This window comes from Hypanus sabinus, chromosome 9 (assembly GCF_030144855.1).
Source record: "Hypanus sabinus isolate sHypSab1 chromosome 9, sHypSab1.hap1, whole genome shotgun sequence".
Taxonomy (NCBI): Eukaryota; Metazoa; Chordata; class Chondrichthyes; order Myliobatiformes; family Dasyatidae; genus Hypanus; species Hypanus sabinus.
In genome coordinates, this window is record NC_082714.1 from 145,430,181 (window position 1) to 145,447,142 (window position 16,962).

General features: G+C 42.3%; 1 protein-coding gene across 1 annotated transcript in view; it reads left to right on the forward strand.

Annotated features, from left to right (window-relative positions):
* Nucleotides 1–16,962, forward strand: part of manbal (mannosidase beta like) — a 71,033-nt gene that overhangs the window by 7,600 nt on the left and 46,471 nt on the right. Inside the window, exon 2 of the mRNA XM_059980745.1 lies at nucleotides 5,183–5,405. Within this exon, the coding sequence (XP_059836728.1) occupies nucleotides 5,259–5,405 (147 nt within the window). The 5' untranslated portion in view covers nucleotides 5,183–5,258. The remainder of the gene's footprint in view (nucleotides 1–5,182; nucleotides 5,406–16,962) is intronic.

Sequence of the window (16,962 nt, forward strand, 5' to 3'; positions counted from 1 at the left end):
CGAAACAACACATTTCATGACCTTTATCAGTGACCTGATTATGATTTCTTAAGTCGCTAATTTATCACAAACTTCTACAGAAATGTAAACATAGCTTCCTACTAGATCAGATATTAATGCTTTGTAGTTCTGAAGTTAATGCTGCTGCTAAATCTTTGCTCTTTCCATTAAATGAAATACAAATTGATACATGGGAAAGTATTTTCTCTTGGTAAGTTTGTGGAACAAGTCCAATTTAAAACCTAGTCATCAGAGATACAGTCTTGTTTCACATCTGACTGTCTGCACTTTAGTATATAATCAAAGAATCTCAGGCAGTAGATTTTTATCTCAACAATTTATATAAGCTCCAGGATTTATACGAGGCTATACCTTCTTCATTTAATATAATGAACCAATGGTAAATTGCTATTCAATTATATACGTGACAAAGTCAAAAAGGAAAGGGTCCAGAGAAGATTCTCAAGGATGATCCTGAGCAAGAAAGAGTTAACATATGAGGAGTGTTTGATACTTCTCGGCCTGTACTTGCTGGAGTTTAGAAGAATGAAGGGTGATCTTATTGAAACTTACCGAATATTGAAAGGCCTAGATAGAGTGGACATGGAGAGGATGCTTCCTATAAAGGGGGAGTCCAGGACTAGAGGGCTCAGCCTCAGAATAGAACAGAGATGAAGAGGAATTTCTTTAGCTAGATGGTGGTGAATCTGTGGAATTCATTGTCAGAGATGGCTGTGGAGGATTAGATATATTTAAAGCAGAGTTTGATAGCTTCTTGAATAATAAAGGAGTCAAAGGTTATGGGGAGAATGGGGTTGAGGTGGATAATAAATCAACCAGGATGGAATGGTGGAGCAGACTGGCCTTATTCTGCCCCTATGTCTTATGGTCTCACAGCTGTCTGACCTAGAGTATGTCAACGTCAAAGAATATGAATATGTGTGTTTAATTATTCTGGGTTGTTAGTGGACCCATTAAGCTTGATGAGCAGCACTCGAAGATTGGAGAGACAGACTTGTTTTATTGGCCTTGACAATGACAAGAACGAAGATATTTGGGTAACCGAGGTGGATAAAGTGGCACAGCAGGTTATTGGAGTGTTTCCAGGGAACAAATAGTGAAGTGGGCAGCTGTCTGCATGCAAGAGGGAGAGGTACAAGTAGGTACTTGCAGTGGGACCCAGAAATTATCTCTGCTCAACCTATTGATAACACCTTATAGCTCTAATTTAATATTTTAGAATTTAGAGTCAAAAACACAGTGTTACAATTTCAAAGCTTCAAGGTTCAAAGGTTCAATTTAATGTCAGAGAAATGTATACAGTATAAATCTTGGAATGCATTTTCTTCGCAACCATCCACAAAAATAGAGGGGTGCCCCAAAGAATGAATGACAGTTAAATGTTAGAACCCCCAAGGCCCCCTCTCAGCTCCCCCCCCACGCGGAAGCGGCAGTGAGCAACAATCCCCCCGCCCCACCGACAGAGAAAAGCATCAGCACTGCCACTGAGCACTTAAGCCTCAGCAAAGCAACAGCAAAGACACAGACTTGCAGTACCCCAAAGGGTTCGCGTTTCACCCAGTATTCGACAGGTTCGTTCTCTCTCTAATAAGGGAGAAAGAGGCGTCGCCATTTTCCCAGCGAGTGGGGAGACATAACAAACAACTCCTGATGAAGGGTTGCGGCCCGAAACGTCGTCACTGCCTCCTCCCGTAGATGCTGTCTGGCCTGCTGAGTTCTGCCAGCATTTTGTGTTTTTATTCATTTATTTCCAGCATCTGCAGATTTGCTCGTGTTGCATGACAAACAACTCGCTGGTTTACAATATTAAAAGTCCGTTACGTCGCTTTTTTTTCGAGACAATTTGCAGAGACACAAGAGATTCTGCATATGCTGGAAATCTTGAGCCACACACACAAAATGGTGGGAGAGCTCATCAAATTTGACAGCATCTATGGAGGCAAATGAACCAATAAACCTTTACCTGCCCAAAATATCTACTGTTTATTTCCCTCGATAGATGATACCTGACTTGCTGAATTCCTCCAGTATTCAGTGAGTGTCACAAATTGCAGTTATTTTCTATGTTTGGGAGCATCAAAGGACAACTATAAAGATACTGTAATAAAGTTTACAATTAGGCATGTCATCGCATGAGTTTCAGTGGCTGAGATATTTCATAACAACAAGAAATAAAATGGTTGCTTGAGGTCATGGGAGATTATCCACTAAGAACCATTTTATGGCTATAACCCTGCAAAGTATTCCCATCACCCAGGTTATGCCCTCTTCTCATTGCTACCTTCAGGAAGGAGGGCCAGAGGCCTGAAGCCACCCACTCAGTGATTCAGGAACAGCTCCTTCCCCTTTGCCACCAGATCTCCGAATGGACATTGAACCCATCAACGCTACCTCACTACTTTGTTCTTGCACTGCTTGCTCATAAATCTTAATCTCAGCCCTGAATACCCTTCATGACAAAACATCTACAGGCCTCCGAATAGAGGATGCCAAAGATTAGTGAGAAATGAGATTGCATTTAATTTAGCAAATCTCTCAGGAGAACAGGGGTCTAGGAAGAAATATGGACTAAAAGGGCATACATAAAAAGAAAACCAAGCTCTAGAGCCTGGAGTATTTTTTAATGCCATGGAGCCTTACCATTAACCAAAGGGTCCATGGATCCCAGCTTGGGAGTTCCTGCTCTACAGTTTATTTCCAGAGAATAATGTTAACATGAAAATAATTTGTACAAAAATTGCATTGAATCTTGGTTAGGTCTTCCTTTGAGTGCTTTTCCATGATTCTGCTCTCCACGAAGGTACTAGCAGAACTGCTAGGTTATTGCTTCCAGCAAAGGATGAATGATCAGGTTGTCTTCTTTTGAAAAGAGAAGGTTAAGGGTGAATGATGAAATAAGAGTAGGGAGAATATTCTTCAGATTTGGGAGAGTAAAATTAGAAGTGATCAATAAAAAATATTCAATAAAATATAAAATAGGGGGGTTCAGAAGTAACTTTACCAATCGAGCAATCAGAATGAGGGAGATGCTAACATTGGGTGTAATTGATGTATAACGAAGATTAGCTTTATTTGTTGCTTACATATCAGTGGAATTTGTTGCTGTGGAGGTTAAACCATTGGGTATATTAAGGCAGAGGTTGATAGATTCTTGATTAGTCATGAAGGGATATAGGGAGAAGGTAGGAGATTGGACTGAGATGGAAAGTGGATCAGCCATGATGAAATGGTGGAGCAGACTCAATGGGCCAAATGGCCTAATTCTGCTCCTATATCTTATAGTCTTATGGAAACATAAGTGACATGTAATTTGGATCAGCGAGCAACGCAGTCTAACATGTTGGGTATGGTGGCAGAAATTGAACCACGACCGCTATCACTGTAAAGCATTAACGCTAGCTGCTACCCTACCACGCTGCCCTTACTATGGAAGCGTTAATGGAAAATCGTGGGGAGAGTAGGGTGCTTTCAGACTTTTATATTTTCTGCCCAGTTGCACTGAGGAGAGGAAAGAATATCTGGGATGGGAGGGCCCTATCATCCATTCCAGATACTAATGACTTTGCTGAAGAGAACTTTTTCCTCATTTTTTGCCTTTTTTTTTTGCTCGTGTCTTTAAATTTTACGTACCCAACAATTCCATGGATAATGAAAGTAGGGTTGGTGTGGGGGGGAGGGGGGTGATATGCCTTTACCAAAGGAACTGAGCAGGCTAATGATGTAGTGGCATTTGCACTGGACTTCAAGGCGAGTGGTCCCGGGTTCAGATCTGGCAGGCTCCTTGCACACTTTCCTTCCCTGCCGGGGTGAGTGTCGAGCTAGCAACTGAGCCTCATAAAAAAAGAGACCAAAGTGTTAATGAAATGGCAAGGTTGCCACCGAAACGCGGAAAGGAACAACTACTACAACAATAAAGGAGGTGTGAGGTGCTCCCTCCCACCACTAGCCTGCAGGTCACCCTTGGGCAAGATGTAACACCCTCTTAGGTTCAATGATCAGGGCCCCATGAAGCCATGTGGTGGTGGACGGCCGTATGAGTAGTTGGTGCATATCACACGTCCTAGTTATGCGGCCTGTGACGTCAGGCTCTTGTAAAGACACTGGCCAGAAGAAGGCAATGCAAACTAGTTATGTAGAAAAAATTACTAAGAACAGTCATGGTTACAATCATGGTTGACCATTATCGCCAAAGTCAAACGACATGGCACATGATGATGAGTGACAGTACTTCTCTCTGCTGTCACAAGGTCCAAGTTATTCAACGTTTTCCTCTAATATCCCTGGAGCCACTCTCCTAAACATTTTTCAGCCTCTCCATGCCACTTGTATTCTCTTAGAAGAGGGGACAAGTGAAGGTTTTTAAATAAATACTTCACTTTATTTGTTCTCGCCTCTGTGCAGGCATTCCTGAAAAACTTGACTGTCATGAATTACAGCCCTATTCACACAGTGACATATTGTAGTGGAAACTTAAGAAGATATTGTGTACTTCACTTAGACGCTTCAATATCAGGGGTTTTAAAATGAATGGTTTACTGTACTTTAGATGCCATCAATATCACTTGCAACTACGTTTCAGCCAATTATTGTCCTTTTTTAGATCATAGACCATTTATTTTCCCTCTCAAGCCCATTCTCCTGCCTTCTTCCTGTAGCCTTTGACGCCCCTACTAATCGAGAACCTGTTAACCTCTGCTTTAAATACACCCAGTGACTTGGCCTCTGGGTGTCTGTGGAAATAAATTCCACAAAGTCATGACATCCTGGCTAACGAAATGCCTCCTCCTCCTCTCTTCTAAGGGACATCTTACTTTGAGGCTGTGCTTTCTGGTCTGAGCCTTTCTGGTATTGGGAACATCTTCTCCATGTACACTCTGTCCAGGCCTTTCAATATTCAGTAGATTTCAATGAGATATCCCCCCCCCCCCCCCAAATTCTTCTAAACTCCAGTGTGTACAGGCCCAGGTCTATCAAATACTCCTTATGTTAACCCTTTAATTTCTGAGATAGTTCTTGTAAACCTCCTCTAGGACCTCTCCAATGCCAGCACATCCTTTCTTAAGTATGGGGCCCAAAACAGCTCCCAATACTTCAAATATGATCTGACCAAAGCCTGATTAAAGCCTCAGCCATTACTTCCTTTCCTTTTCTTTCTCTATAGATACGTACGGTGACAGAATAAGACCAAGATATCGTAAAACTTTACAAAGGACCTCCAGACGACAGGAGGAAGCAGAATGGCTACAGAGTTTGATTTGACACCTCCAGAAGTACCCGAACCCACATTCTTTGATAACATCCTGCGATATGGCCTGTTCCTAGGGGCAATTTTCCAAATCATCTGCATATTATCAATCTTGCTGCCTTCTAAATCACCAGAACCGGTAAGAATTGCCGCTAATTGCATTTTTCTTCTGATCTTTGAATGTGGATAGGGGCAGCACCATCGTTTTCTGCTCCTAGCTGGGATTGTAAATCGACCTCCAACCAATGGATTTGCATGAAGTTTACATAGCTTCAAGAATATTCTTTAACTCAAAATCAATATCCATATTGTTTTAAATGTTCCTTGTGCCTACCAGTTTAACATTTAACAATCAAGAAGGTTGTCATGAAGGTGTGCATGATGGGGCACAAAATAATTTGCTGGAGGACTTAGTGGATTGAGAAGTACCAGTGGGAGGAAAAGAATTTTTGACATTTTGGACCAAAACCCTGTAGGTTTGGCGGAAAATGTTGCTAATACCTTTCCTCCCACAGATGCAGCTTGGTCCGCTAAGTTCCTCCACTCAGGTTGCGTGTTGAAGTAGATTGTCATTGTAAGAAGATGACAAAGGCAAGGGGAGGGTGCAAGTTTTCCTTAAGGATGAGAAACTACTGGGACTATATCAGATATTCACAATCGTGATCTATTTTCCTGGGAATGCCAGAAGAATTCCCAGCTGCAAACGAAATTTTCATGGAGAATGCACTGCTACTGTGAGGTGTTGAGGTGCACTACTGTTCTGAGTAAACAGGGCAGAAATTCTTTATTGGGTGAGGTTCATAATTTGCCCAAAGTGAGTCTTGAAACCTGAGCGACACACACAAAATGATGGAGGAACTCATCATCAGTGGATGTTCTGGCTTTCTGTCCCCTTCCTTGCCAGTCCAAATGAAGGGTCTTGGCCTGAAATGTTGACTGTTTATTCCTCTCCAAAGATGCTGCCTTCCTTTGGCATTTTGTATTTGTTGCTTTGGATTTCCACCATCTGCGGAATCTCTTGTGTTTGAGACAACCTGGATGTTGGGGAGATGGAGTTTTCTGCCTTGTCCTTCCTTCAGCAGCAATTGAAGGACAATTTAACCCTCTCACTGGGCTCGTATACAAACCTGGCTCATTAGCTCACTCTGCTAACCACCATGTGACTCATCGGTGAGAAAGCCACTTTTCATAAACAATAAATGTCTCAGGTGGGTTTGATTCGGGGGTTCAACCAAACAGGAAAGTGGGATGTTCCGATTAAAGTACATTGCTTGTAGAGAATGCTGTGTAAATACTGCCACATGGAAAGTTAACAATTGCCAGAAAAATAACAGATCGTGCGTCAGCGTAAAAATACAAAAGAAGTATGTTTACGAGATTTTCAACTTTAATAAACAGTTACAGAAAAAAGAAAAAAAGAAAAGGGCGCTTTACATTTAAGCCAGTCCAATGTGTAAATAAAAGTTGGAGCTCGTTTCTGGAGTATTTGGATGTGTTGCTGTACTCACACGCTGAACCCACGTTCTGCGTGAAAGACACCAGCCACAAGTAGAACTTCCCTTCTTGAAATCCTGTGCCTTGCAAAGCACTCCTTGCATAAGTGTCTCCCCTTCGGACGGGACCCTCCAGCTATCTTCCCTGGTGCTCTTCTCCCTGCACCTCCCACCAAAAAAAACAAACCAGACTACCGTCCTTCAGAAATCTGAGTTGCAGCACGAACCCAGACAATCCTGATTTGCTGACACAACGAAGTTGGACAACATCGCTCCTTATCTTTACTGAAGCCAAAACATTCTTACCAGCAGGACACACTGCTCTTGCAGAAAACTGCTAAAATAAAAAAAACCTCACCACATTGCAGTAGAAATCTTAACCAGGGAATTACAATGAGAATGAGGAATCTCCTGCATTCAAATCCTGGGCTTAAATCCTGGGCTTATTTTTCAGGCAGAAGGGAACTTTGATCTTTGGGTGTAGGGGTATTTCCCTTTTTCTTTGTTTTTAACTTCAGGATCACCTGTTATTGAGTAATAAAAAGAGAAGTGTCACCTAATGATGAGGGACAGTCTCAGTGGTCTGTTTTTATGTTTAGTGTTCAATCACATACCAGTGGTCAGTGGCCTACGATGGGTGGTTGTGCCTGAATCGTTCATTGAAAGCAAAGTGGGAGGATTAAATTTTATTCCATTTCCTGCTTCAGTGAGAGAGAGTCATGGACTTCCTGATAGAAACATAGAAAACTTACAGCACAATATAGGCCCTTCGGCCCACAAAGTTGTGCCAAACATGTCCCTACCTCAGAAATTACAAGGCTTACTTGACTTGACTTACCCGTATTCCTCTATTTTTCTAAGCTCCATGTACCTATCCAAAAGTCTCTTAAAAGACCCTATCGTATCTGCCTCCACCACCGTTGCAGACAGCCCATTCCACTCACTCACCACTCTGAGTTAAAAAAACTTCCTACTGACATCTCCTCTGTACCTACTCCCCAGCACCTTAAACCTGTGTCCCCTTGTGGCAACCATTTCAACCCTGGGGAAAAAGCTTCTGACTGTCCACACAATCAATGCCTCTCATCATCTTGTACACCTCTATCAGGTCACCTCTCATCCTCCATCACTCCAAGGAGGAAAGTCTGAGTTCACTCAACCTATTCTCATAAGGCATGTTCCCCAATCTAGGCAATGTCCTAGTAAATCTCCTCTGCACCCTTTCTATGGCTTCCACATCCTTCCTGTGGTGAGATCTGAGCTATTCAAACATTGCAGCTGTTTCCTTGGAAATGTGACTTTCTAAGGAAGTAGCTTATTATTGAAGATTTTAAGTTCCTTATGCTTGGCAAGATGCAAGGAATTAGAGTTTCTAGTCAGTTAGGCACTTGTGAGACCACACTTGGAGTTCTGTGTGCAGTTTTAGACTCCTCATTTTAGAAAGGATACACTTGACATTGGAGAGGGTTCAGAGAAGATTCACAAGAATTATTCCAGTAATGAAAGGGTTACTGTATGGGGAACGTCTGGCAGCTCTTGGGCTGTATTCCCTGGAGTTCAGGAGAATGAGGGGGGATCTCATAGAAACATTCAGAATGTTAAAAGGCCTGAACAGATTAGATATGGCAAGGTTATTTCCCATGGTAGGGGATAAGACAAAAGGGCACAACTTCAGGATTGAAGGACGTCCTTTTAGAACTGAGATGCAGAGAATTGGCTTTAGTCAGAGGGTGGTGAATCTGTGGAATTTGTTGCCACGAGCAGCTGTGAAGGCCAAGCCATTGGGTGTATTTAAGGCAGAGATAGATAGGTTCTTGATTAGCCAGTGCATCAAAGGGTATGGGGTGAATGTAGGGGAGTGGGGATGACTGGAAGAATTGGATCAGCCATGATTGAATGGTGGAGCAGACTCAATGGACTAAATGGCCTACTTCTATATCTTATGATCCTATGGTCTTAAGAAAAGTTGAAGAAAGAAGTAAATTATTACATTTTGCAGGCTGCCAATTTCAGCTTTTAAAACATTGCACATTAATATAAAGGACCTGCATAGTCACTGAAGCTTTCAATTAGTAAATTGAAATTATAACCATACAAAAAAACAATTTTCTGTGAAGCCTGAGGCAGGATGTATTTCTGCAATGAGAGTAAAACAAATTCCTATGTCAAATACATCCGTTTTATTACCTGTGATGACATTCAAACCCATTTACTCAGCACGAAGGAAAGGTGCAGAGAAGTGCTGTTGTATTTTTTTAATGTGCTCATGCCATGATTCAACCACAAGGGAAAACAAAATGGTGTCAATGGGTAATTGACCCAAGTCATTGATCAGCCTGTGGAAATTAATTATAGGAAAAAAAATGAAGTGTTCTTTCAAAGGCTGAATTATTGAATGTACAGAGAAGTATTGGCATTGAGTTTTCAGGAATAAAACACCTTTGGAAAGAAAGCTGACTGTGGTAATTAAAATGCAAGTCTCTTTCCTTATAACTGGCCCATACCTTAAGATGTTGGAGCAAAATTAGATTATTCAGTCCATCGAGTCTGCATTGACAATGGTAGCTAACCTATATGTTCTAAAGTGACATCAGACCCACCCATGTGGTTGCATCTTCGAAATTGACCTTTCTGCCCACTTACGCTCAATGGTTACGTGATGTTATGTCATGATTAAGTTTACAGACGATCTGTTGTTCAATTTCTGAATCTAGCCAAGACTTTCAACCATTGTGGGGACCATTTCTGAACTATTTAAAAAAAGTATTGATTAAAACTATTTGATTTGCTGCTAAAGTACAGATGTTGGCTAATAACATATTTCACTATATGATAAGGATTTTTTTTTTCCTTTTTTCTTTTTTACCAAACAGCTTCAATCTTGGTAGCGGGCTTAGGTTCCTTTCTTTTGTATAATAAATTTATCATATTTCAATAATACGATTTAATTTGCATGAATATAGGGTAATGAGATTGCAAGTGTGATTCAAGGTATTATTTAATTTTATCTTTTTTTGACTTATAAAATGTATCTTCTTGTACTCTGTAGTCTTCTATGTAGAAATTAATAAAAATATTGAAAAAGAAAGAAAATTGACCTTAAGTGGCCTGGAGAGTCACTGAATTGTAGGTGGTTCAACTCGTGTTCTGTAGAGAAATTAGGGATGGGCAATAAATGCTGGCCTTTCCACAGACACCCAGAGCCAAAAAAAAATGTTTATAACTGAAAAGTAAACAAGTTTATGCATCTTTACTGTAAAAAGGAGTGAAGTCAATAATATCTAATTGGCTTTGAGTTAGTTCGTGCCATTAACTCAGTTAAGGGCAGCCAGGATTAGGGCAACTGTTGCGTATCAGATGTTTAAAAACAAGTACAGTGTATTGTAAAATAAAATCAAGGCATTAGTGAACTGTTCTGATTTTATAAAATGCTGCATTTTATTGTTAATATACTCAGAAATCTTTCCTTCACTTTATATGTACCTCTTTACTTCAGTGTCATTTTTCCTCATGACTACTGCCCAGTGTGGCATCGCTGGTCGGGCTTTTCTCACAGGTTTGTAGATGTCAAACCTTTGTAGCGGTTAGAATTTAGTCTGCTGTGGCGCCCCACTTCCTAGCGCACTTGAACTGGCTCACAAATAGCCAGCCTGCAGGCACAAAGGCCAGGTCCGCAACGAAGGAAAAAGCCTGCGGGGGTTTGTGAGTACGTGTCTCTTACAGCATCCGCGCCCAGGGAGGGCGGGATGAGGGAGGCTTTAAAGCAAGGCTGTGAAGTTCGAATAAAATCATCTTTAATTGCAGTTTACCGACTCCGTGTCGTTATTTTAGCGCTGTGTGTAGCACACCGCTACATTGCCCTAATTCTCTTGTAATGTGGCATGGCTACAGATCCAACAATGACCACCAGATGGCGATTAGGAGCAGTTCATTTCCTATTTTATCTTTTTATATGTTCCTGAATGCTGAAGTTAATTGTAGTAGCTATTCTAAGGACTGGCTATAATTACCTAGATCAACACAATAAAGATGATCAAATCCAGGAGCCTCGAGATTTGAATGACAATATTGAGCAACAGTGAGTACATTTCAGGCATCCAATTTGAACCTTTTCAATTTAGTGCGGTCATATAAGCATTTCCTCCGCTCCTGAGATTGTAAGAAAAGGAAATTTAATATTGACAAAAAGACATTGTATTATGTTTTATGAATATGTGATCTGAATTTAATATTTGCTTTTTTGTGATTGACTTATGTTTTGAAATATTTGCCAAAGTAATACTTGCCATTAGAGATGCTGTCATTGTACTGGAGAGATTGAAGGTTAAAGATATTCCAGGTTTCATGAGTTCAGCATTTAAGTTTGTATTTTGGATAGTGTTAATTCACTTTTGTATCTCTCTATTGCTTTACATGACAGAAAGCCCTGTATTTCTCGCATATGCGATCAGACATAGGAGTAGAGTTAGGCCATTTGATCCATCGAGTCTGTTCCGTCATTCCATCATGGTTGATTTTTTTTGATCCCTCTCAACTCCATTCTCCTGCTTTCTTCCCATAACCTTTGAGGCCCTGTCTAATTAAAAACTTATTGATCTGTGCATTAAATATATCTAATGCACAAAATACTCTGCAGATGCTGAGGTCAAAGCAACACGCACAACACGCTGGAGGAACTCAGAAGGTCGGGCAGCATCCGTGGAAACGAACAGTCAATGTTTCAGCCTGAGACCCTTCGTCAGGACTATAATGACTTGACCGCCACAGCCATCTGTGGCAATGAGTTCTACAGATTCATTGCCCCCTGGCTGAAGAAATTCCTCCTCATCTCTGTACTGAATGAATGTCCCTCTATTCTGAGATTGTGTCCTCTGGTCCTAGACTCCCCCACTATAGGAAACATCACCTCTACATCCATCCTATATAGTCCCCTCCTCATTCTTCTAAATTTCCGTGAGTACAGGCCATCAAATGCTCCTCATATGTTAATCCTTTCATTCCCAGAATAATTTTTGTGAATTTCCTCTGGACCCTCTCCAATGCCAGCATCTCTTTTCCCAGGTAAGAGACCCAAAACTGCTCCAAGTGTGGTCTGATCAATGCCTTATAAAGCCCCAGCATGACTTCGTTGCTTTGATATTTTGGTCCTCTTGAAATGAATGCTAACACTGGATTTGCCTTCCTTACCATTGACTCATCCTGCAAGTTAAACTTTAGGGAATACTGCACAAGGACTTAAAAGTCCTTTTTTTACCTCTGATTTCTAAATTTTCTCCCCATTTAGAAAATAGTTTACTCCTTTACCCCTTCTATCACAAAGCATTACCATACGTTTCCCTATACTATATTCCATTTTCCACTTCTTTTCTCATTCTCTCAATCTGCAGACTCTCTGCTTCCTCAACACTTTATGCCCCTCCACCTATCTTTGTATCATCCACAAACTTGGCCACTTAGCCATCAATTCTGCCATCCAAACCATTGACATATAATGTGAAAAAAGTTGTCCCAACACCAACCCTTGCAAACACGACTAGTCACCGGCTGCACAACCTTTGAGGCCCTGTCTAATTAAGAACTTATTGAAGTGTGTGTTAAATATATCTAATGACTTGGCTACCACAGCCATCTGTGGCAATGAATTCTACAGATCCACTACATCTCCAGCATCATTTTCCTGTGGTTCGATACACACCCTCACCTCTCCTTTATTCTATATATCAGAGAAAATGTTTGATTCTGTCTTTCATATTATTAGTTAGTTTACCTTTGTAGTTCATCTTTTCTTTCCTTTTGGTTATATTTTTGTTGCTTTCTGTTGGTCTTTGAATCCCCTATGACTATAGTAACATTGCCCTTTTGATGTGTCTTTTCCATTTCCTGTTGTAATTTGTACTCCACATCTTGGCTGCAGTTCAGGGGCCTGTATATAACTCTCATCAGGGTCTTTTTACCCATGAGGATTCTTAACTTTACTCACAAGCATTCCACATCTTCTGATCCTATGTCACCTCTTTCAAAGGATTTGATTTCATTTTTACCACAGAGCTATGCCACCCCTTCTGCCTACCTGTCCTTTTGAGACAAGAGGTATCCTTAATGTTAGCTCCCAATGATGATCTTCTTTCACCTGCAACTCAGTGTTGCACACAATGTCATACCTGCCAATCTCTAACTGCGCTACAAGCTCATCTACCTTATTCCATATACTGCCTGCATTCAAATATAACACCTTCAGTCCTGCATTCGTCACCCTTTTCGAATTTGCCTCATTGTTACACTTCAACTCAACCCACTGACTGCAATTTAACCATGGCATCTACTTGTCCTTCCTGACAGTCTTGCTACACAATGCATCTACTTGTATACCAACTGCCCCCCCCCGCCAATTAGTTTAAACCCTCCCCAACAGCTCTTGCCAACCTGCCCACAAGGATATTGGTCTCCTTGGGTTCAGGTGTAACCATTCCTTTTTGTACGGGTCATACCTTCCCAAGAAGGGATCCCAATGATCCAGAGATCTGAAACCCTGCCCCTACACCAATTCTTCAGCTAATCATTCCTCTGCCAAGTCATCCTATTCACCTCCTCATTGATGCAGGGCACAGGCAGCAATCCAGAGATTACTACTCTGGAGGTCCTGCTTTTCAGTTTTCCAACTAACTCCCTATATTCTCCCTTCAGGACCTTTTCCTACCTGTGTCATCGGTACCAATATATACCACAAATTCATGCTGTTCACTCTCTCCCCTTTTAGAATGCTGTGGACCCATTCTGAGACATCCCTGACCCTGGCACCTGGGAGGTAACAGGCCATCTGTGTGTGTCTCTCTCACACCCCAGGAATCTCAACTCTAACTATGGATCCCCTGTACTTACTGCATTCCGCCCCTCCATCCCTTTGAGCCACTGAACCAGACTCCGTATCAGAGGCACGGTTACTGCAGCTTACCCCTGGTAGGTCATTTGCCCCAACAGCGTTCGAAGTGGTGTATGTATGACTGATGGAACAGTCACTGGGTACTCTGCACCTGCTGCCGTTCCCTCTTCTGAGAGTCACCCAGCTACCAACCTGCTGACTACTTCCCCGTCTGTCACTTCCTCGCTCTCCTGTAAGGGCCCAAGGTAATCACACTGCAGCTTGATGCACTTGGTGCAGATATTGTTATCAGGGAGGCTGCAGGTCTCTGAGAATTCGCTATCTCATACAAAGGACATACCATGATCCCTGGGCCCATTTTCATCATACTAGCTACTTACTAACAGAGAGAGAGGGGGAAAACTTACCATAAACTTAGAGCTCCAGACTCTTCTTTCCTAAGCTTGTTGATCCCAAGCCTAACAACACTAACACTGTCCATTCACACAATGGCTGCTCCAACAGTGGCCACTCCGCATACCCCCCGCTTCTTTTTTTACTCATCTTTGTCGACTGCCTTATAGATACAAGGGCTTATCTCCAAATCTTTATAAATAGCATTTCCCTATCTTTTCTCTTTCACTCCATATATTGTCTTGGGTTAGTGAGAATTTAGGCAAAATGTACGATCAGTTATTGGGGTGAACTGCTGGTATGAAATGTAAAAGAAGTCTTACAGTTTGCAGTATCACCTCTTGTCTGATCACTGCTGGTCCTGCAGTGTGCTTTCCATTTACACCCAGAGGCCACTTTACTTGGAACCTGCTAACACAATGGCTACTGAGTGTATGTTCATGGCCTTCTGCTGATGTATCCAATCTACATCAAAGATCGACGTGTTGTGCATTCAGAGACGCTCTTGTAATGTGCAGTTATTTGAGTTACTGTCTCCTTTCTGTCAGCTTGAACCTCTGTCAGTGACCTCTCTCATTAACAAGGTGTTTTTGCATACAGAACTGCTGCTCGCTGGATGTTTTATGTGTCTGTAAATTCTTGGGACTGTTGTGTGTGAAAATCCCAGGAAATCAGCAGTTTCTGAGATGATCAAACCAGCCTGTCTGGCACCAACAATCAAAGTCACTTAGATCACATTTCTTCCCCATTCTGATGCTTGATTAGAGAAACAATTGAACAGTTACTTCTTGTGAAACTTAATGGCAGTGGACAGACCAACATAAGGGCATTGCCACCACCTATTGAGTTGGAGTGTGGAGCAAAGAGACAGGAAGTATATCCACTCAATTCTCCCCCCAAGAAAAAAAGTTCAAATAATATCAAAATGTCATGTGCTTTTCAGAAAGTCAATAATGCAGTTATATATGTACATTTCAAAGGCAGAAATATCCTATCAAACTTTCCATGTTAAACTGTGACTGTCCTAAAGGTCTCAATTTAGTAAATAGATGTTCACTTTGCACCTGATAGGAACTGTATTCCAACAATATATGATTTTAGGTACCCTGGCCCCGAGCATTTTGTATTCACCATGGATGTCCAGTCCCATACTTCTCCATCCCCCACCAGGAAGGCCTCAAAGCTCTCATTTTCTTTTTGGACACCAGACCCAACCAGTTACCCTTCACCACCACTCTCCTCCGTCTAGCAGAACTTGCCCTCACTCTCAATAATTTCTTCTTTGGTTCCTCCCATTTCATTCAAACAAAAGGTGTAGCCATGGGTACCAGCTATGCCTGCCTTTTTGTCAGCTACAGTCTATGTTCCAAGCCTACACTGGTGTCACTCCCCCTCTTTTCCTATGCTACATCGACAATTGTTTTGGTACTGCTTCCTGGACCCATGCCAAGCTCAGTGACATTATCAACTTTGCCTCCAATTTCCACCCTACCCTCAAATTTACTGAGTCTATTTCCAGCACCTTCCTCCCCTTTCTTAATCTCTCTGTCTCTATCTCCAGAGACGGCTTATCCACTTATTTCTATTACAAACCCACTGACTGTCACAGCTACCTGGATTATACCTCTTCCTACCCTATCCCTTGTAAAAATAACACTCCCTTCTCTCAATTCTCTGTCTGTACTGCATCTGCTCTCAGAATGAGGCTTTTCATTCCAGAATGAAGGTGAAGTCCTCCTCCTTCAAAGAAAGGGGCTTCCCTTCTTCCACCATCAATGCTGCCCTCAACCGCATCTCTTCCACTTCACACATGTCTGCTCTTACCTCATCCTCCTGCCACCCCAGCAGGGATAGGGGTCCTCTTGTCATCACCGACCACCCCACCAGCCTCTGCGTCCAGCTCATAATTCTCCATTACTTCTGCTATTTCCAACGCAATCCCACCACCTAGCAGATCTTTACCTCCCCGTTACTCTCTGCTTTCTGCAGGGATCACTCACTTCGTGTCTCCTTCTCCATTCATCCCTCCGTCCCTCCCCACTAACCTCACTCCTGTTACTATTCCTTGCAGGTAGAACAAGTGCTACTATACCTGCCCCTGCACCTCCTCCCTCGATGCCATTCAGGGCCCCAAACAGTCCTTCTAGGTGAGGCGACACTTCACCTGCGTGTCTGTTGGGGTCATCTACTGTATCTGGTGCTCCTGATGTGGCCTCTTGTATATCGGTGAGACCTGATGTAGATTGGGAGACCACTTCCTTAAGCACCTACGCTGTGACCGCCAGAAAAAGCGGGATCTCCCAGTGGTCACCCATTTTAATTCCACTTCCCATTCCCATTCCTACATGTCTGTCCATGGCTCCTCTACTGTCGCAATGAGGCCACACTCAGGTTGGAAGAGCAACACCTTATATTCTGTCTGGGTAGCCTCATACCTGGCATGAAAATAGATTTCTTGATCTTCCGTTAATGGCCCCCACCCCCCTTCACCATTCCCCATCCCCTTCTCCCACTCTCCTCCTATCTCCTTCCAGCTCCTCTCTCTGGTGCTCTGTCTCTCCACCCCCCACCCCTTGCTTCCATGGTCTTCTGTCCTCTCCTATTAAATTCCCATCTCCCCCAGCCCTGTGTCTCTTTCACCAATTAACTTCCCAGCTCTTTACTTCATCCCTCCCCCCTATTGGTTTCACCAATCACCTTATGTTTTTCCCTCCCCCCCCGCCCCCTTACCCTTTTACTCTAGCTCCTCATCTTTTTTCTCCTATCCTGCTGAGGGGTCTCAGCCTGACATACCAGCTGAACTCTTTTCCATAGACGCTGCCTGGTCTGCTGAGTTCTTCCAGCATTTTGTGTGTGTTGTTTGGATTTCCAGCACCTGCAGATTTTTTCTTGTTTCTTAATATGTATTGCACCATTTCTTGACAAATGCA